Below are 22,059 nucleotides of genomic sequence, written 5' to 3'. Positions count from 1 at the left end.
TGTGACCTATGTCACAAACCGTATGTCAATATGTCAATAGGTCAATACTGACGTATCAACATAGGTCAATAGGTCAATATCAAGGTTACAGCTTAGACTGTACTGACCCAAAGACAATAGAACAATCTAAAGAGATGTGACAGCGCAAACTAGTGAGTAGTACTGTACCAAAATCAACTGGATGGAATAATGTCAGCTACAACAGCTACAACATGTTTTAAGGGTGCTTTATTTTCCTAATGGTCAGCCTACATAAAGGATACATTCTTTTCTACTGTAATGGCCAGTTTACTCCGTCGCAAGGGCATCTTATAGGGCACAGTGTCTCATGTTCTTCACTGGAAGGGCACTTTGCAAAGTTTTCCTCCCATACAGGGCACCCTATAGGCATTTCATCATGTTTTTTCTTTCATTGAAAGGGCACCCAATTCTGCACTTCTGTATATTAGACTGAGGAGAACCCTAAATGGCACTTTTTCCACTTTTATTTCACTAGTAGGGCACCCGTACAGAACTTCCAGCTCACCTCATTACAACAGCAACTCATAGGGCAGTGTATTACATCTTGTGGGGGTAGTTTACAGGGCACTATCTGATTTTCTTCCACTGAAAGGGCGCATGAGGGCAGATTGTCACATATAGAGGCCCTCTATAGGGCACTTCATCCTGATTTACCATAGCTAAGACAGCAATTACAGAACTTTTGTATGTTTTCTCCTTTGTGCAGGTACCTTTCAGGGCATTTTATCATTTTTGCTCTACTGTGGGGGCACCTTTGAGGGCACTTTTGCAGCATTTTTTTGTCTCTAACATGAAGCCTGACAACTTCAGATGCTCACAGCCACCATACAATGAAGAGAACTCAGCTAATCAAGTTTGATTTTCACCTCAGACTGTCATCCAATGAAGTTCTGTTCTTGTACATAAAGCAAGAAAGAGAAGGCCTGCAGGGCATTCAGACAAAAATTCATTTATTAACATTATAACTGCAGACTTTCATTATTTTCATTATGACTTATCATATATAAGTGCAGACTGGATGGTCTTAGAACATGTTCATTAATGATTCATAATCATTTACGATGATTTATGATGGTCTAATTGGTTTTTTGATCAGGGACACACAGCCTATCCGGTGTGAATGCAGTCTTTTTGTATTTTGTAGCCTTTTCATAAAACATTATAATTATTGTTGTGGTGATACTGACCGGTACTATTACAGATGTTTGACCTACTGAACACATTCAATGTGCTATTTTACCTTTTTGTCTTCTAGCTTCAACCAAAAGATTTAATAGTAAGTTCTTATAGGAGCTGTAAATAGTAAATAATGAATAGTCACAGTCACTGATAAGTCATCAGTCCTGCAGTTAATGATTATGAATCATCAGTAAAGGTTAACATGTTTCACACATGAACTTATAGTAAACTGTCTTGTGTTCGCACAAGATTAAGTATCAGCTTTCAGGACTTCAGGGGCCCATTAGTATTTGAGGGGATGAGAGGTGGTCCCAGTACACTTACTGCTCCTTTAAATTGGTTTCGCATCCGGAGCAGCAGTCTCACATCAGACAGACACAGGCCAGTGTCCCACCCGACAAAAAGCCATCCCACACGACTGTTTGCGAGCGGACTACAGGTAAAACTACAAAGCGTTTCTTACAAGTACAAACATGCTAACATAGTCAGCTAGTGATCTACAGTATGGCTGAGACCGGGGCAGATGCAGCTCAGCGGGAGTAGGCCAAAGAGAAATATGGAGGCGATTTGTGATTGATTGTTGCCATGTAGCTTACAGCTAACGTGAAGTACGGAGAGTTTATACAAGACACGCTCTTTTCATTCTGTTGCGTTGTTTTCTAAAGATTAAACCTGGACGAGCTGTTTCACTCAGATGAAAGCCAGTAACGTTACTGGTGCGTTAACGGTGACGCTAAAGTCCAGTCAACAAAAACAAATCTTAGCTTCAAAGTGTCACGTTTAAATTGTCATGTTTGTCGACCTTAGCAACAGTGTAACTAATAGAGCCTGTAAACGTTTTCGTAACCGTCTCATTTGATGGGAAAGTGACCATTATTCGGTACTATTGTATGTTGTTAGCCTACACGGTGCTCTATTGTTACCAGCAGGCGCCAAGTGCTAACCAGCATGTTTTGAAGCAGACTCTGGACGGAGTCTGTGGACTCACATTGAAGATTAGGTCATGCTGATGACGATTATAATCGACACAGGTGGTGGTAGTTATATAAACGAGCTCCATGTGTCTGATTGAAATATGAGCTGGTCTCTGTAGACCATAGCTCTTTTAATATAATGAGAAACAATGTGTTATTTTCAATCTTTATAAGCTGGTTTAATAGTTGGTTAATGACTTCCTGCAATCTGTAGTAAAATATGAATGAACTATCCAAATCACACAGTTTACAGTGTGTGCCTGTTGAGGAGAAATGATGGTCTGTGCGTGTCTCCTACAGGTGCACTGCTGCTGCTGGTCGGCTCACTATGGCTCAGAACCAGGTGATCCTGCAGTTCCGCTTTGCCACATTTGGGGACTCCATGTTGCGGAAGATGAACCTCCTGCGTCACCAAAAACGCTTCTGTGATGTCACTGTGCGCATCAACCAGCTGGAGGTCCCAGGTCACAAGGTGGTGTTTGCCGCTGGTTCGTCTTTCCTGAGGGACCAGTTCATCCTTCAGCAGGACTCCAGGGAGGTCCAGATCACCATGATCCAGGAGGCGGAGGTGGGTCGGCAGCTGCTGCTGTCCTGCTACACAGGCCAGCTGGAGTTTCCTGAGCTGGAGCTGGTCCATTACCTGACGGTGGCCAGCTTCCTCCAAATGGGTCACATTGTGGAGCAGTGCACTCAAGCCCTCAGCAAGTTCATCAAACCGCAGGCTTCACAGCAGCTGGAGGTGGATGTGGAGATGAGAAGGGAGGATAGGGAGGAGGGTTTATCCTCCCAGGCCTCGAGAGAACAGGAGCACTCTCAGGTGAGGACTGTCCATCAGGAGGAGGAGGAGATGGAGCAGGTTGAGGACCACAAAAGTAGTGATGCTGATGATGATGATGACGATGACGATGTGATTATACAGCCTAAGTCCCCTCTCCAGATCTTGGACAGACATCCCAGGCAGGGTGTAGTCGAGAGTGACATCACCATAGTCAAGGTGGAGTCTGTGTCTGACGTAGCAGAAAATTCCATCACCGGTCACTTCCCGACCAGCCCCCCTGCTGCCCTGCATTCCCCTGAACCCCAACACTCGCTCATCAACTCCACTGTGGACAGTCGTAGTAGTGACATGGCGGTGCCACCTGGCATGGCCGGCTACCCGCTCAGCCCTCCTCCTCCGTCCTCTCCTGCAGAGAAACACATGGGGTTCCAGAGGAACTACGACAAGCCTCTCCAGTGGTACCACCAGTGTCCCAAGTGCTCCCGGGTCTTCCGCCAGCTGGAGAACTACGCCAACCACCTCAAGATGCACAAGCTGTTCATGTGCCTCCTGTGCGGCAAGACCTTCACACAGAAGGGCAACTTGCACCGACACATGCGCGTCCATGCCGGAATCAAACCCTTCCAGTGTAAAATCTGCGGGAAGACCTTCACCCAAAAGTGTTCTTTGCTGGATCACCTAAACCTGCACAGCGGGGACAAGCCCCACCGTTGTAACTACTGTGACATGGTGTTCGCTCACAAGCCAGTTCTCCGCAAGCACCTCAAACAGATCCATGGGAAGAACAGCTTTGACAACGCAAACGAAGGCAACCTGCAGGACGGGGGGCTTGACTTTGATTTTGGCCGAATATGAAACTTATGGACCTGTTTTTATCGGTTAAAACTGTCAGCCATTCAATTAGACATGACACAGACTTTCCATCCAAGTGAGACATTGTCCAGATGAGTCTGTGTAAACTTTACAGTTCAAGAGACTGACAGTTTATACAAAACTCAAGCGTCAAGCTCGTTTATCCTTGTATGAGAAGTCAGTGACTGAAACAAGATCAGTTCAGATTTCTTGAACATGATGGCTGGTTTCGGGGTTAAACTGGAGAACACAAACATAAAAGGAGAAGTTTTCCTGGTTGACATTTCACTGTAGCTTCATTACTGTGGACTTTTTTTTTCTACAGTATATTGTAGATGCCTTCATATCATACTTGAAAATTCAGCACTGAAACGCAAAACATAATGACTGTATATCATTAGTTTTATTGATTGAATTAACATGTCTGTGTGTCTACTCTGTCCAATGAAAAAAACAATGAAAAAATATCCATTTGTATATTGTGTATACAGTTCAGTGTAGCCTCTTTCTTTCCTGTGATTATATTACATGGACTTTATCACTAAAAGAAACTTGAAAGCAGGTGGGTAGATGAATATTTTATTGAAGGCAAGCTACACCACCTTCTCTTAGTGACGAATGGGATGCCAAAGTGTCTATTTGAACTGGAATGGTTCGTTTTTGGGGTTTTTTTACAGACTGTCTCTATAGCGGAGGTACTTTTGGACCAAAGTGACATTTTTTCTGTCATGTGTTCATGGAAATCATTGCGTGTTATGAAATTAAAAAGTGACTCTTAAACAATTTTGGTTTTCATGGTGTTGCTGTTGTTATGTATTTCTTTGTAAGAGTTAGGAGTTGTCAGATCTGTCGCAGCTCTTATTTGTTGTGTATTTATTCGTGTACAATGCAGATGAGAGAGGAGCACAAATGTCTTCCTCAGAGTGTGCAGGCTCAGTGTTACAAGTTTCTTATCAGTTAGAGTTTGCATTGGAGTTAAACTCTTGATGTATCTGAATGTGACATGTAGATGTGTGGTGAATTGTTTAAACAAAGGTGTCATTGTGTTTGCTCCAGTACATTCTGAGTATCTCCAGATTGGTGAGTAGATTACTAAAGAGGATGAATAGAAGTGCAGTTTCTGCATGTAGAAGTTAGTTTTTTCATGTACTTCTCACAAACTGAAATCATTAACTTCTGTGTGTTGTATATTTAAGTTGTGGGTATGTGACAAGCTGTTATGGGATTTTCAAGTATGAGGCATTGATCCAGTCAGCAGCTGCTAACCATCTCCTCCTCCCAGCCTAGAGGTGGTGATGTTACATCTCCTGACACAAGAACTGTAACATCACAGCCATATTTTACACACTGTTTACTTCAGAACTGGTTTATTTACAGCAGGGGCTCCTATGACGCTGCTGGCTAAGGAAAAGACTGGACTAGTGCCTACACACACACACAGGCCTGAGTTAAACGGGCTGATGGTCAAAGAAGTGGCTGTACAGTGAAAATGATTTGAATACAATGATTTGAATAATGGTAGGCATGTGTGCTCCTCACTGCTGCACAGTTCATCCATCACTGGTGAGTGTGGTGCAGCAATGAGCCGGGCTGCAGGCTGCTGCCAGAAGTGTCTGCACTATGTGTTTGATTATGAAACTCCAAAAACATTGGTGATACCAAACATATGGGTAGGACTTGTCTTCAGATTCGTCCAGCTTCTGGTGGTGCTGTATGTGGTGGGGTAAGTAACGAAAAGCTTTGATGGGGGAACTTTGTGTTACCAGTATGCAAGGGTTGTGATTTTGTTAAACGTGAATCCACAACTAAACTGGTCATGATAAACATTTGTAATGGACTTTATGGCCACTTGTTGTGATTTAATTGCATTGTTAACTAATTCATACCGCTGTAAACCTGCAGGTATGTGTGTGTGGTGCAGAAAGCGTACCAGGATACAGACTCTGTCATCAGTACTGTCACCACCAAAGTGAAAGGTTTCGCCTTCACCAACACATCTGACACAGAACCACATCTTTGGGACGTGGTTGATTATGTTATGCCACCTCAGGTATTTAAACATACAGTTCATCTCTATTACAGATACATTCCTATGTAATAACCCCTCTATCTTGACTTAACGTGTGATCTGTACTGGCAGTTGTAGTCAACTAATCTATACACACTTGCCTTGTGACATTTGTGCGTCTCCTCTGTCTAACAGGGTGATCATTCTTTCTTTGTGTTGACGAATATGGTTATTACACCCAAACAAACTCAGACACACTGTCCCCAGGTGAGTCACTAATACTATGTGATATGAAATCATATGGTTTCCATCCTCCGGACAGACGACTTTATGATGAACATTGTTTGTTACTTGAAAACATGTAATTGGAGTATTGGTCATTTATTTCAGAGTTTAGCACTGATTTGTTATATAACTTTTAGGGCTGCAATCAATGATTTTTTTTAAAAAATTATTATCAGTTATCTGTCAATTATTATTCTAAGGAATTGATTCATCATCTGTAAAATGTCTGAAAACATAGAAAAAAGTCCCCCAGTATTTCCCAGAGCCAGTGGTGAAGTCTTGAAATTGTTTCTTCTGTCCAACCGACCGTCAAAACCCAAAGATATTCAAAATTAAGATTATGTAAAACAGAGACGAGTGTACTTGAACCTGACTTAAACAACCAGTTTTTTAATCAAAATTGTTGTTGATGAATTTTTTGTTGATTTGCAAATGAACAAAACAAATCAGCAATGAACTGACTAATGACTTCAGCACCAGTAACCTTTTTGGACCAGATCTTAGCCTGTCGGTCAGTCCACCACTTGGGTCCAGACTGAAATATCTCAACAACTATTGGATGGATTGCCATGAAATTTTGTTAGTCATCACCAATGAATGACTTGACTGATCTAGTACCATCATCAGCTCAGAAACTAATATTATCCAGTACTTTGGTTTATTCCCAAATACCTGCAAAGCAAATGTCATTCCCATCAGCTTCAGCTGCAGTTTGTAATAATAAGCGCCAATAAGAAAATATTATTAGTCTATGATGCTAAACTAAGATGATTAACATGGTAAACATTACAGGCTACCTGATAAAAACAGCATGTTAGCATTGTACTAATAAGGGCTACAATCCATTTAGCTTTATCTGTTCCAGCACCGTTATCTTGCATGCTGGCTCATGGCCTACCGGTAGACTCCAGTGGAACAGAGCCATTGTTAATGGTATTAATTACAACCTGTGCTGTTCTTCATACGACAAGTCAAAATATCTGCTGTGAAAAAGGCCCATTCATTTTGTTGATTGACAATTTGATTAATTGACTAATAATTTCAGCACTAGTGACTTTGCACCCTATTGGATCAGTTGTTTTATGTTATATTACAACCTGCCTAATCAATTACAGAACAAACTGATGAGTTATATCTCATGCTGTTGTGGTTTTGTTTCATTTGTTATCATGTGGACTGTTCAGAAATAAAACAGAAATTCACTTTATGCAGCAGAATGTTGTAGCAGCCAGATGAGCCAGCTTCAGATCACTGCTAAAATTTCCTTCAGGATTTCTACCGGCTGTGAAATTGAATTGTTTTCATTGTTGGGAATGATGAAATTACCAATGAAATCATCAAATTGCTAGGCCATGGATATGCTTTAGTTGCGTAAAGATAAGGAAAAGTCATAGAACTAAAGGTCATGATGGGAACCCTGCACATTATTTGGATTGAGATAGTGACAGATTAACACAGTTAATGTGATTCCTCCTCCAGCTTCCAACTCCATCAACTACTTGCGTGGACGACTGTGACTGTATCGTGGGACACGCTGATCCTCGAGGAAACGGTAGGGACCTCCCTCACAGGCTGGCATCCCACTGATGTGTGTTGATACATCAGCTATAAATCATTTAATACCATACAGCAAAAAGCAGCTGACACCTGTTTTCCACCCAGGTATACAGACAGGACTGTGTGAGAACTACTCCACAACTGTCCGGACCTGCGAAGTGCTTTCATGGTGTCCTCTTGAAAAAGAAACCAAGATGCCTGAGTAAGAACATGTGCAATGCCCATATTATATATGTGTTAATATTTAAATTTACAGTAGATATAGCTTTGACATGCTGTTTCTCCCACAGACGTGCACTGCTGGCTGCAGCAGAAAACTTCACAGTGTTGATCAAAAACAGTGTGACGTACCCGAACTTCAACTTTCACAGGTCAGTGTTTCAGATTATAAAACAAAGACAAGAAAGATGTGTAGAGACTCTTATCAGTGCAGTATATGCAACATGCTGTTTTATTGTGTGCCATTATATCAAAGTAAATCTTCCTTCCTTCTTCAGAAGAAACATATTGCCACATATTAATTCCTCATATCTGGGGAAGTGTGAGTTCAATCGTACAACAGACCCTTACTGTCCCATATTCCGCCTCAAACACATCGTTTCAGAGGCTGGAGAGGACTTTCAAGACATGGCTAGGAAGGTACGGTCAGAATTTAATGCTTTCAGTGGTCAGGTCTCACACAAGTGATCAAAGTGTTGTGTATCTACCCTTAAACAATACAAATGTGAATAAAGAATTAAGTTTTCAGGGTTTTTTTATATTTCCAAAGGGTGGCATCATTGGTATTATTATTGACTGGAGCTGTGACCTGGACTGGTGGGCAGGGAAGTGTTACCCCAAGTACAGCTTCCGCAGGCTGGACAGCAAAAGTCCTGTCAATAATGTTGCTCCTGGATTTAACTTCAGGTGAAGCTATATTTGACACAGCCTTATTAATAAATTGATGGAGATGGCAAAACTGGTTAAACAAACATTGCTTGTAGGTTCGCCAAATACTACATGATGCCAGATGGAGAGGAATCTAGGACCTTGATCAAAGCATACGGGATCCGGTTCGACGTCATTGTTTTTGGAACTGTGAGGCCTTAATCAATTGCAATGACTTCATTAAAATGTGTGTGATTAATTTAAGGTGCATTGACTCAAAATGGGGTTTTTATTTTTGTCTTACAGGCCGGAAAGTTTGGAATTGTACCCACCATAATAAACTTGGGAGCAGCGTTGTCATTCCTTAGTTTGGTAAGTAGCCTGTTCAGTTCTGTATTTCATTACAGGTTTCCTGAGTAAAAGATGATGACATTTCCCTGGAAAAAGCTGTGGCCCACCAAATTGCATTTAACCCATTTTTCCCCCTTCAGGTGCCTGTAGTTTCTGACTGGGTCATGTTGACATGCATGAGGAAAAGAGATCTTTACAGTATACATAAAGTCACATATCTGAATGAGGATGGTGACAGTGAATCAGTGAGTGGCTGACCCTTTAATTCTTTAAGTTTTACATTCATCGCTGCTGGCAGTTATTAGTATTGAAATAAATGTTCCCCAAAAATGTGTCAATCTTTTCAATGTGTTTCTTCATATTTTTACAATACAGGTATCATTGGGCACCTCCTATGGAACCCAGTAGCATGGTCACCTCAACATCTGGACCAGCAGGTGATCCGGCCCTGCTCGGAAAAAACTGACATGAAAACAGAGATTTTCAACGTCATGTAAATTCTTCAATAAAGCCTAAACTTCTAAATGTAAAGGATGTGAAATGTATGACTTTCTGAGTAGTGTGAGATGAGTGATGACTCCCCCGCACCGCACGGGGGCAGCATAACTTTAATGACAACATACACCAAACACCAGTGTGCTAACTAACAACAGAGAAGTGAAGCAGAACAACGGTATAGACAGACACGAAATCCTGCTAGAACTGATTTTTTTCTAACTTTTATTCTGTAGTTGTTTAGTTAACTAACCGCTGTATGTGTAGCAGCCGTGTTGTGCGTCGATGTGTGAACCTGCCAACAGACAGACTTGTTAATGCTGTTAGCCTGGCAGCTAAACTTGCAGCTGGACAGCTCGTTGCTTGTAGTTAGCATCGATGAGGGAAACCAAACTCCGGTTTAAATGCTGTAAACAGGACTGAACAGCTCGTACTGAGTTACTGAGCTAGTTGGCCGCTTGTCTGCTGAGAAAGAATTCAACAGAATGACAGGTGAGTGACTCAGACTCATGTCAACCACACACATAAAGCTCAGCTAACTTGCCTTTTGCTCTTGGTAGTAACTTAGCGCCAGATTTAGCACTTTTTAGTACAGTTTAAAGAGTGTTTTTAAATGTAATAATAATAGCGTGGCTTTTCTCAGAGGATGTCGTCCTGTTGAATGTACCTGTCATTCGGCAGCTGTACCACTGGGACTGTGGGTTAGCCTGCTCCAGGATGGTCCTGAAGTAAGTGCACACCCAACATCACATCACCATAAATGTTCATCCTTTTACATTATCGTTATATCTATGCAAAATGAGGCCATGCAAAACCAGAATATAAACTGTACTGTATTTGATAACATATCTACAGGCATTAAAGGGTTCATACCTTTTCAAGTGTGTCTTAAAACAACAGTCGGGAGGCCAAATGAACAGTGAAACATGTTTTTCTTGCTGTAATCTTTCCTTCTGTTCATACTGATCATTAGAAGATCTCTTCATAAGTATTTACAATGTAAGTGATGGGGGACAAAATCCATAGTCCTCCCTCTGTGCAAAAATGCATTTAAAAGTTTATCTGAAGCTAATATGAAGCTTCAGCATCCAAATGAGTCAAATCGAGTTTATATCTTTCAGCGTTACAGTCTTTAAGTGCAAAAGTCCCTCTTTTTGTTACAATACTTCCATCGAAGCTCAATAAGGAAACACTGTCTGAGGAAACACAAAGAGGGAATTTGATGCTAAAAAGACTGTAAATGTGGCAGATATCCACTTGATATGACTAACTCAGACTGCTGAAGACTCATATAAGCTTCACATCAACTTTTAAATGCATTTTTGCACTAAATGACTGTGTGGACACACTATGGATTTTGGCCTCCATCACTTACATTGAAATTTTGAAACATTCGAAGAGGATTTTTAATAGCCAGTATGAACAGGAGGAATGATTACAGTGAGGAAAACCTCTTTCACTGTTCACATGGACACCTGACTGTTGTTTTAAGACATACTTGAAAAGGTATGAACCCTTGATGCCTGTAGATATGTTATCAAATACAGTACAGTTTATATTCTGGTTTTGCATGACCTCATTTTGCATCTATCCTTTAAGATTGTCCGATAAACTTGGGATGTTAATAAATAAAATACCAATATTGAAGGGTAAATAATTGCTGTTTGAAAATTAAGGACAAAAAGTAGTGATAGACATTTTTAAAGTGTAATACTGGTGTTGAGTGTAGTGTGGATTGACCTGTCAGGATTCACAATCTCTAACTGTCCAACTTTGCAGGTACCTCCACCCTGTGAGTGATGAGGAGTTTCAGAGAGCATGCTGGGAGCTGAAGCTGACAGAGAGCGTGTGGACTATTGACCTGGCCTACCTCATGTGCCATCTAGGAATCAAACACTGCTTTTGCACGCAGACCCTGGGTGTTGACAAGGGCTTTAGGAATCAGGTAATTTGCTGAGCCAAACATAGTTTATCAGCCCCGTCCTCAGACTTTTACCCTCATCATTCTGAACAAGATTAGAATCGTTTCTGATCTGTGTTTGTATTGTTTCTGCTATGGTTTGCAGTCCTTTTATAAGAAGCATTTTGATACTGAAGAAGACCGAGTGAATGAGCTTTTCCTTAAAGCAGAGACCAAAAGTGTGGTGGTGAAGAAATGGTGAGTTTTTTTGTTCATTATTTTTCTTTTGGACAAGTTTTTATCCTGTACAATACAAACTGAACTCTGACATGTGTTTGTGATTATCTATCCGTAGCTCTGTGACGGTTCAGGAAATTCAGTCTCACCTGGAGCAGGGCCACATTGCCATAGTGTTGGTCAACGCTGTTGTCTTGACATGTGAACTCTGCTCCTCGCCTGTCAAATACTGCTGCTTCTTGCCTGTTGGTCAGAAGTGTTTCTGCAGGAAACCTGAGTACCAGGGTCATTTTGTGGTTGTGTGTGGCTTCAACAGGACCACCGGCTGCATTTTCTACAACAACCCTGCATATTCTGACCGTGAGTAATCACATACATCTAAAGCACAAGCAGAAATTGGCTTATTTTTATTTGAACAACAAAACAGTCACAATATCAAAGAGCTAAAATAAATAGGTTTGGTAATACAATAGAAAATATGAAACTAATAGACACCGTCAGAATTTACATCAGGACTTAAATGCCCTGATAGCTGTTGCCCTTTTAAACATATAAATTAATAACTCAAGTAATCTGTTGGCAGAAAATAAATTAATAATTAATTAATCATATTTTAAGAAAAAATGTTTACAGTTCCTGAAATGTAAGGATTTGCTGCTTTTCTCTTGTTTATATGTTTGTAAAGTAAAAATAGAATATTGGTGAGTTTTGGATTTCTGGTTGAGACGGCACCCCTTGGCTCTGGGAGCTTGTGATGGGTCCTTTTCACAATTTTTCATTAGTTACAGCACTAGAGTAGAGTATATTTTAGTCCATTTTGTTAAATAACTTCAAATTACTGTGTAAACATTTTGACTTATTGATTTAACAGTTAGCCTGGCTTTGTCCAAAGGTAACAAAATCCACCTACTAGCACCTCTAACAACCTTTGTTACTGGCTAACAAATAGTCTGGCACATAAAACCACAGCATGGCATTTCTTACTTTTGGACAGAGCCAGGCTAGCTGTATCCCCCTGTTTCTTTTCTATATGCTAAGCTAAGCTAACGGGCTGCTGGTGGTAACTTTATATTTAAACTGGACAGACATGAGAGTGATATTGATCTTCCCATCTCAACTATCTGCAAGAACGTGAATAAGAAAATATTGAACCACTCTTAAACTTTCAAGCCATTCCTTAATTGGTCCAATCAAAAAACTGATTGTAAAATAAAGAACCGTTGAGACAATTAGGATCTTTTTAAAAAGTTTGATTGTGCAAAATCAATTTTATATCACAAACACGTAGGAAAAACTATTTGCTTATTCTTGAACAACTGTAATCCCCCTACTGTTTGTTAACATGGAGTGTCTTCTTTTGGGAACTAATACATATATGTGTGTGTGTGTGTGTGTGTGTTTGTGTGTGTGATTCAGGGGTGTGCTGCACCAGCGTCAGTAACTTCGAGGAGGCCCGGCGGAGTTATGGGACAGATGAGGATATCCTGTTCATCTTTAAGGAAAGCTGATGGGAAGCGGACATGGATTTGGCTCTTCCCAGCTCATCATTATAATAGTGACATCATAATGCAGGTTCTGGACTAGTGGCTCCTGCTGTCGTCAGCTGTCGCTGTCCTCTCCGGTGCTAATGCTCACATGACAAACACTTAGCTGCACATTCACCCATGTTCCCGACATACAGCCGACATGACATGTGAAGGATTAACAGCTGGAAGATATCAACAAATTTATGCTGAATTGTTTATTTTTGTATTTTCTTTTCTTTTAGACAAGCAGATAGTTTCATCATGTTTTTGTTGAGTTTTAATGACAGCGGTTGCTCATGGATTGGAATCTTTAACTATGAACAGAGTATTTCAGATTTAAAATGGATGAAATATGGGAATTATGACCTAAATTAAGAATTACCAGGAAATAATGTGCACATAATTCAGGGTTGATGATGAAAACATTTAGTATATCCAATGTATTTGTTGTGTTCGGTGTTGACGTCAGAAGGTGCTCATGTGTAGCCACCAGCCTCACCTCTACTTGCCTTTTTAAAGAAATCCTCCTAACTCACCTGTCACTTTTTATTCACGTGATTATTTCAACAAGAACAGAGGAAGTAGTTGTGTTTTGAACGTCTCAGGTAATTAATGCCCTAAAGTGTGACATGCGCATCAAATGACAAAACTAGTTCAATGCAATACTCCATAGTCTGTCTATGGAACTGAATCTGCCTGCAGAAGAACATGGATGGACTTGATGGACACAGAGAAACATGAATTCACGACTTTGATTCACTTCACCGAGGAAAAAAACATCTTGTGTTATGGTGTTGGATAGATGGATGCATTGTACGGCTGTTTTGATCATGTGGCAGAACAAAGGTGTGATGAATAGATCATTTCCTCCTCGTCACTCAAGTTTTATTTCTCCATTTTGGTATCATGGTTAAGTTTTTGCACTACGCTTTTCATACCAGACGTAATTCTATGTTATTTAATTTTTTTTTTTTTTTAAATTGCCATGAAATAGTTTTTTTTCTGAATACATGAGAAGTGATTTCTTCCTGGCTGTGCTTTTTTGTGTGAACAAATAGCACATTTTAAACTTTATTTTTTATTAAACATAGAGCTGCATTTATTATATGTTGTAATTAAAAGATTTCAACAGGAGACCCATTATTTTGATTTTTCTTGTTCATGTTTATTTAATGAGGCATTTACACACAATGGTCACATTTTGCCAGAGAGTATGAAACCAGATCTTGTCTTTATGTGACTGTATGATGACAAATCTGAACCAATCACAGACAAATACTTTGTTAAGACAGAATACTAAACACAAAATGTCAATGAAAAGATGATAACTGAGCTTAGTGTGTTTCATACTGAAAGGGACTACAGCAAATCTGCAGGATGTATGTGGAACATCATCTACTCCTTCACTATGTTGGGTTTAAAGTCATGTTTGACAGTTTTTGTAAGTTCCTTTGCATACTCAGCGTACCGCCCAGTCATCTGCAGGCACAGAAAATAAGGACATATGAGAAGAGAATAGATGGTATTTTTGAACCAGACTTTTGAAACTACAAAAACCTCTTTAGCTACTTTCAATATACAAGCATCCAATTACTGCAGGAACAGACAAGCATAACCATCTCCTTATAAAAGCAAGTCAAAATGTGACACACAGGCTGCTTACACTCTGCCTCGTTCATTTACCTTAAAACTCCATTTGTCACTGATTTGTCGGTTCAGGTTGAGATCCATTTCTACCACCAGCAGTCCGTCACAGGTCCTTGAGAGCCCTGGGGTGCGGCTGCCGTCAGGACCAGCAGCATAACTGGATCCATAGAAGTGTCCGAAGTCGTGGTGAGCTGCAAAAACCAGGAGAGCTGTCACATAATTCACCCTGCCAGTAACAGCTACTCACTGTATGTGAGACCAAACCTGAGGAAAATATATATAAATGAAAATATAAAAGACAGTTTTCCTGGTATCTCAATGATGATTCTACTACTGAAAAAAATAAATCCTGTTGTGATAACAGGAGATTAAAAAATACATTGCAACATTATAGTATGTAATTCTTTCTAAATCAGGTTCGCTCTCCAATAATAAACACGTTGGTGCTTGGTTAACTGCATTTTGCTTTCAATGGTTATCATTTCCTCCATCATTTCCTGTGTGCTTGTCTCCAATCAATGAAACTAACAAATGGCTCCTGACTTAAAGGATCAATCAGCTCCATTTCACAGTTAGACGGCACAAAAACATTTCATGTTTTTTTCATGTTTTTGACTTTACAAGTTAAAGATGTTACATGAAAATGGTTGTAACTTTCTCAGTTGTAGGAAATAAATCTACCTTTTTTTCCATCACCAGATGTGAATTCACTTTTGAAATGTTCCTGTGTGAAAGACAAAGATGCACATAAAGTTAGAACTGCACAACAACATAACCTCACAACAATGAGACAACACCTGAGCAGGGCTGTAGCCTCTACTTAGCACACTGAGGTCATGTCAGGAAAGATTAGGTGTTAATGATCTTCAGGATAATGATCAGTGATGGTTACATGGTCACTGAAACATCTGTGTGACAAGTGTATGATAAATTTCACCATCAACATTGTTTTAAAGGACCCACTTTCTTTGCTTTACTTTTTATTCTCAATTTCTGTTGCATTTACATAAAAAACACTCATCACTTTTTATGAAATGTATGGAAATTGTCATATAGTGTAACTATGAGACTACTGGTTAGCTATTTTTCTAACTAAGCCAGACAAAAAACAACTCTTATCCAAAAAAAAGCCACATGTAGGAGTCAGGACCTCAGCATTCCCGAAGTCCAAGCTGCTGCCCTGCATTTGAGTGCCATTTATCCAAAACATACTGTATGTGTATGTCTTCAAACAGATCCACTGACTTACCGTCCCAACACGGTTGATTGCACAAGTGAAACAGTGGTTAGCTATTGCTGCATTCCTGGCCTCTATAGGCCACATGGGCTCACTGTGGAAAAGACATAACATTATTATTGATGTATATATAACAAATACAATGTATAACAACTAATACTACTATTATTGCATCACATTTTTCACCCTCCAGTAAATCAAGGCTGGATTTTCCAACGGAGCAAAGTGGGCAACTGCCTCGGGGGCCATAGACCACCAGGATCCCAAAAAGCCCCAGAATCACTGTGTGGCAATTGGTTTGTGGTAATTTGTGGAACTTTGTTTGGAAATATAGACAAATACAGACAAACATGATAAGGGTATTCAGGTGGTTCCTGCTTTGTTAGCTGTTCTTGATGCTCTCTTCAATAGGGCCCCTGATATTGTGCTTACATGGTGCATATTCCTGAATTAACTTGTGTTTAATCAAATTAATACATAGAAAACATGTGTTCCTGTAATATTCCATCACAGTGATACTGTACACAGTGCACAGAGAGGGGGAGAAACATGAGGTTAATAGCAGCCCAACAGCTAATTTTTGCCTCTAGCAGGTGAATATGACCATGCCAGAAATAATAATTGCTACATTTTGTCTCCTACCTCAGAGCTCCAACAGTAGCTGAGGGGTTGAAGATGATCTCAGCTCCATTCATACTGTACATGAACCAGTTGAGAGGATGATGGCGCCCATAGCAGATATTCACAGCTATCTTCCCAAACTGCGTCTGGAACACCGTGTGGCCAGTGTCGCCCTCCATATAATATGTAGACTGAGTACAAAGAAAATGTAGCAGTTTGTCTAATTCTAATCAGGTGCAATGAATCATATAGTATACAGGTGATCACATACTGACCTCATTGAAGTCTCCAATCCTGGGAATATGGTTCTTCCTGCTCTTTCCCAGCACATTTCCAGAGTTGGATATCACCACTGCTGTGTTCCACAGAGTGCTGTGCATCTCCTCCCGCTCCAGAATTGGGGAAACAACAACCATGTTGTACTTTTTGGCCAGCTAATGACAAAATGACAGTACCATTAGACTTGTGTATTGCAGTAATGTGTCATTGCAATGTGTGAGACTTCTCACCTCTTGGCAGAAGCGTGTGGTGTTTCCTTCTTCAGCAGACTCTGCAAACTCTGTCCATGGCTCTTTCTCGCGGGTGCAGAAAGCAAAGGGCATGGCTGTGTAAAGCAAAAGGCAGGTCAGTCTCACATATTGTTTTACAGTTGTAGCTCTAACTCATGATATCACTTACTCCAGGTCTCCTGAAAGCAGACAATGTTTACACCACACATGGCTGCCACCTCCACAATTTCACCAATCCGGCTGTGCATGGCATTGATCTGTGGGGGGCGGGTGAGGGACAAGCAGGGCATTAGCTTTCACCACACAGGTTTTTATGTGTTGTTTTGGCAAGTAATAGGAGTCCTGACCTGGTCCAGGATGGGGGCATCAGTGGGTAGAACAATGCGGTGCTGGATAAGTCCCACCCGGATCCTTCTGGGTGGCCTCAGTTGTTCCTGGGTAGCTTCAAACCTGTAACCCTTCAGCTCAAAGTCACGCTCAGACGCAGCCTCCACAGCACATGTTGGGAGGTCCAACTTCCTGTAATGCAAAAGAAACTCATGAGCATTAACCTGCAAGGAGGCCGAAGGGCAAGAAAAAGAAGTTGTGGCACCTATTAACCCCCGTTTCTCCGACTTGCTGAACATTATGTCTGTATTATGCTGCATTCATGCAGTGTCAGCAGAACAGAAAAACCTCCCTTTATTCTGAGTTTGGAGTGTTCACTGAAATAGTCTAAATTAGCTTCTTTAGTTGTGTTAACATTCGGAGCGGTTCAATAACATATGAAACCAGCTACAAACAAACTGTGCAGAGCTCCTTTTAAATTAGCTGAATCGACTGTAGTGTTAGTTTTTATTTTGATGTAACTGCCAACAATGGAGGCTGGTTGACACTTCTGTAGTTCTTTTCACTAAGTGAGAAATATCATCGCTGTCAGAAATGCCAGATATCTCTGATCGTGAATTACAACTCAGAGGTTGATGTGAACGATTAATCTCACTCTGCTGCTCATAACTGAATAATAGTAAATAATTAGTTTGTGGTACCTTAAGCACACATTTATTTAGAATATGCAACCTGTATCTAAAATATCAAACTAGATTTTAACTTTAGGTCCTCTACAGTATATCAGATGAAGTAATAGAGCAGGTAATTATATTGTGCTTCTGTGGTGCATACCGAATGTCCAGTACTGTTGAGGCCTTGTCTTTGAGTCAATATTGAGAATTGAGCAAAACCTTTGGCCTCTTTGGCTTTTTTTTTCAGTCAAATCGATGTCTGTCCAAATGTGATGGAGCAGAGATCCTGGTCCTCATGCAGTCAGTGACAGAGATTTGTGTGAATAAACCACATGGGCCAGATTATAAATGAGCTTTTCCTTCTTCTTAATTCTCACTTGTATCTAGTTGGAAATGTGCAAATGAAATCACAGTACTTCTATAAATTTCATCCCATGTCCTGCACATATAACATCATCAGCTGTAATTCTATTATTGCACACTATGTATAATACTCTGACATCAACTTGGACACATATTGTAAAGTTTTCATTTTAAAAACTTAATTTTTATGAGTAATGTTTTGGTGGTTAAACAGTTTGAAGGGTTGTGTGTGTGTTCTGCAGCTCGGACAAAGTCCACTTTGCAGAATAATAATTTACCAGGACAAATGCAGTGGAAAAAAGACAGATTTAAAAAGAATTAAAGCTGCAAGCAGTGTTGGTCGGGACCTCGCACTCTGGCCTGTCGGGATCAGTTCATTTTGCTTTTAAAAAGTAAGGGATATTTCTTACAAGTGTGGTGTGCTTTTATTTTGAAAGTTTGTTTGACAGGATGAGAATTTTCTGCAGGGTAAGACATGTCTGTCTTTCTCACACTTGTCTCATCAAAATCATGCAAGTTTTGGGCCCATTCACTTGAATTTCAATTAGTAAATTGAAAACTCTTGATGAGTTTGTGTGTTTCATCAAGTCTATTTTTAGAAAAGGAAAGACTTTTAACCCACATGACCTGGTCAAAGTTTGATTGAAATGTGTACTGTCAGGTGTGTAGAGACAATAAGTAACTGCAGCTGGACACAGAAAAATACTCACCTTTTTGAACATTTACTGCTTCCACATAGTGTTAGATACAAACTTCATTTGAACTTTAAATGAGTCACGAGACTTTGACCTACAAATCTTGAATTTACATGTTTTTTCTATCTTTTATTGTTTTTGAGATATTAGAGTGTGAGTTTTAAAGTCTTTTGTTGCGGAATGTTTCACAGCACTGGGAGAGTGACTCAACAGGAGCAGTTGGAGAGGAGGTATTTCAAGTACACTCCTTGTGAAATCTCCTCCTGGATTCCATTACTTTGGCCAAATCTAAAATTAAAAATCATATTTTTAAGTAGGAAATTTCGTTGCGAATCCATTGATAAAGGTTTGAAAGCCTCTGTTTGACACAAAGTTCATGCCCATAGATTGCCTCCCCATTGTTTTACATTGTAAGGTGTGATGTGGCACTACAACTTTCAGGGCTTATCAAATCCAAACTGTTCGAGTTATTACAAAGTTTTTAACAACTTTTTTTCAGAATAGTGTCATAAGTCATCTATTAAAGTTTGAAGCCGATACCATTAACGCCCTCGGAGTAGATAGCGTTTGTTCGGGGAGCAAAATTGGGGCAAATTGTGGACTTCCTGTTGGGTTTAGGTCAGGGGTATCAGTGTATGATTTGTAGGTCTTGATGAGACAAATTAAGTCGGTTTTGGTTTAATCTCTCTACGACATTCCTACAGGCCGTGGCCATTTTAGTTACATGGGTGACGCTAGAGAGCACATTTTGGCACAATTTTCACATTTTATCAAAATTTTCACCAGACCTGATGTGCGTGCCAAATTGGGTTGTTTGGAGTTTTGGGGTCAAATTTAGGCGTGATGTCCCGTAATATTAAAGAAAAAAAGAAACAAGCAAACACACGAAAAACAATAGGGTCCTCGCCATTAGGCAAGAACTACTGTTTTACAGTAGTCCTGTGCCTTTTGGGCTCGGTCCCTAAATATTATATATAATATGAACACAAACTCTGGCATCAACTCACTTTGTTTCCTTTCCGAATAAGATGCGTTTGACCTCTGCCAGCTCGCCTTCTGGCAAGTGAGTCTCCAGACTTTTCTCCAACGATTCAAACTCACATGCGGACATTTCTGCGGTTTCTTCAGGTTTTCGGCTTCACAGCAGCAAAAAACTCACTTTCTGCCGGTGACGGACTGCGTGTACGTTTACCTGTCAAGCGTGTTATATAATCCTGCGTGTTTTCGCGTTACGATGACGTAATTCATATATTTGGCAAGAAGAGCCTGTCCAGCAGCTGTCTGCAGGGGCTGGTCATTAATGGTTCCTGAAATCAGAGGCGTCGCAGCTGTGGGTGTTGCGGGTGTTGTGATGTATTGAAGTGGTCATTGAACTGAGTTTCCCATTCATGAAAAACCTATAAATTAGATTAAATGAACAACCATCCAGCCAATCAACAACCATCCAGCCAATCACAGCAATTTGACGAACCCACCAGGCCAGGGAAGAGTAAACAGTTACAGATAGCTGTTACTCGCTGCTGGCTGTGATAACAGATTAGAGAATAACAGATCAGAGGCATGAAACAGATATTTAACTAGTTAGTGATGTAGAATTTTCTTTTGCAACTTTGTCTTGTTATGTGATGTGTCGCTAATATCATTGAACATAAATGAAATAGGCTAATTTATCCTAAATGTAAGTCAGGTGTCAAATTTGTTTTTTAGTCACTTCTATTGACGTTTTTAAATAGTCATAGACAAAGGTGAGCATTCATATTTAAGATGTGTAACATCTGCCTGTCTTATGGCAATATGTTGCCTGCCTTATGGTAAAGTCTTAACGACCAAATTAATGTTTATTAGCATGATAATCCCTAATTGTGAGTTATACTAATCGCTAATTAGCCACTATGCTGGGTGGACTTTGGCAAGAATATGTACAAGTTACCTCTGTGTCCAGAATGTAAACTCACATAGTTCATGCTGTTTTAAGCTAAATGTCAAAGGAATATGTTGCTTCAGACGTTATAGTTTTACTCCTTATGTTAGGGAGTAATGTGTGTTTTGCATTTAATAGGCTATAAGTTAGAATGAGCTGTAGCTTATATTGTGTATTAAGGCTAGACCACAGTAATATTACTATTTATTATTGAGCTTAAAAAGGCTTCAGATGGTTGTAGCTGTGGCAGTTAGCCTGTGAGAGCTAGTCGCTCACTCTCTGCACTTACTAGCCTCACATCACCTGCTTATGTGATATTCTCCTGTTAGCTTTGAGGTGGACTTCAGATGAAGAGGGGCAACTTGTTCCCTGTGGCTGTTGGAGAGGAACTGACGCCTGCTGATACAAAACCTCCTGAACAACTTTTGGTATTTAATTTCCCAATTTAAGACAATTAAAGGTCTCTTTTGGATTCCTACTAAAAGACACACTACAACCTAAATTGGAGACAATTTAGGTCGTACTAGTCCATGGACTCAGAAATGACTCTTTACTGATTTGACTCTACTGATACTGATTTGTTACCAGGGTTCAATTTGTTATGCATCTATAACTATCAAATATATACTATATTTCACTTTAATGGAAGTGTAAGTTTCCTTTAATTTCATGTCTATAACGTATGTGAGGAAGTAGGATAAAGATACTTTGTGATTATCTTAAGTATAATAAGGATAGCTATGCTCCAGTACAGCAATCACACAAATAACTGGATGTAAGAAGTAATCTGCTATGAGACCCTAAATAAATTCTGCTGAGTTGTTACTCTCATATGGTCTCAGTAATTATTTTATGGTAAACTGAAGCAGTGGTTACAACTACAGTAGTAGAAAAAAATGTTTAAATGCATGGCATTCATTTTGATTTGGCATGTTGAGAGTGGAACAGGGCTCAAAGGCGGGGGGTTGCTGTGCTCATGTCTCACCTCTGGAACCCCCACACTTTTAAAATCGCTGCTCCACCCCTGCCTGTAGT

General features: G+C 40.1%; 4 protein-coding genes across 6 annotated transcripts; 3 read left to right on the top strand and 1 right to left on the bottom strand.

The window, feature by feature from the left end:
* The first annotated feature begins 1,355 nt into the window (after positions 1-1,355).
* Positions 1,356-4,587, top strand: zbtb26 (zinc finger and BTB domain containing 26). Of its 3 annotated transcripts, none has more exons than XM_044336282.1 (2): positions 1,356-1,639; positions 2,475-4,587. In XM_044336282.1, exon 2 carries the CDS (start codon positions 2,503-2,505, stop codon positions 3,805-3,807), a length of 1,305 nt encoding a protein of 434 aa, XP_044192217.1. In that variant the 5' UTR covers positions 1,356-1,639; positions 2,475-2,502; the 3' UTR covers positions 3,808-4,587. The 3 variants fall into 3 exon arrangements, with proteins under 3 accessions (XP_044192217.1, XP_044192225.1, XP_044192235.1); XM_044336290.1 differs by lacking the exon at positions 1,356-1,639 and adding an exon at positions 1,671-1,808; XM_044336300.1 differs by lacking the exon at positions 1,356-1,639 and adding an exon at positions 1,842-1,916.
* A 365-nt stretch (positions 4,588-4,952) lies between these two features.
* On the top strand, positions 4,953-9,397 carry p2rx4b (purinergic receptor P2X, ligand-gated ion channel, 4b). Its single transcript, XM_044336270.1, has 12 exons — positions 4,953-5,527; positions 5,707-5,854; positions 6,008-6,079; positions 7,577-7,649; positions 7,760-7,856; positions 7,945-8,025; positions 8,152-8,293; positions 8,424-8,560; positions 8,638-8,731; positions 8,828-8,893; positions 9,013-9,117; positions 9,248-9,397. Exons 1-12 carry the CDS (start codon positions 5,385-5,387, stop codon positions 9,278-9,280), a joined length of 1,191 nt encoding a protein of 396 aa, XP_044192205.1. The 5' UTR covers positions 4,953-5,384; the 3' UTR covers positions 9,281-9,397.
* An 89-nt stretch (positions 9,398-9,486) lies between these two features.
* Positions 9,487-14,166, top strand: gucd1 (guanylyl cyclase domain containing 1). Its single transcript, XM_044364529.1, has 6 exons — positions 9,487-9,859; positions 10,011-10,095; positions 11,147-11,312; positions 11,434-11,525; positions 11,623-11,864; positions 12,921-14,166. Exons 1-6 carry the CDS (start codon positions 9,853-9,855, stop codon positions 13,010-13,012), a joined length of 684 nt encoding a protein of 227 aa, XP_044220464.1. The 5' UTR covers positions 9,487-9,852; the 3' UTR covers positions 13,013-14,166.
* A 13-nt stretch (positions 14,167-14,179) lies between these two features.
* On the bottom strand, positions 14,180-20,422 carry upb1 (ureidopropionase, beta). The gene is made up of 10 exons (XM_044364518.1): positions 20,111-20,422; positions 17,392-17,563; positions 17,214-17,301; positions 17,045-17,139; positions 16,811-16,969; positions 16,557-16,726; positions 15,927-16,008; positions 15,359-15,401; positions 14,714-14,868; positions 14,180-14,509 (listed from the first exon to the last, which is right to left on the bottom strand). Exons 1-10 carry the CDS (start codon positions 20,212-20,214, stop codon positions 14,426-14,428), a joined length of 1,152 nt encoding a protein of 383 aa, XP_044220453.1. The 5' UTR covers positions 20,215-20,422; the 3' UTR covers positions 14,180-14,425.
* Positions 20,423-22,059: the final 1,637 nt, after the last annotated feature.

Source organism: Thunnus albacares, chromosome 2 (assembly GCF_914725855.1).
Source record: "Thunnus albacares chromosome 2, fThuAlb1.1, whole genome shotgun sequence".
NCBI classification, from domain to species: domain Eukaryota; kingdom Metazoa; phylum Chordata; class Actinopteri; order Scombriformes; family Scombridae; genus Thunnus; species Thunnus albacares.
The sequence above is the reverse complement of the archived record's forward strand: the minus strand, read 5'-3'. Positions and strand labels throughout refer to the sequence as shown.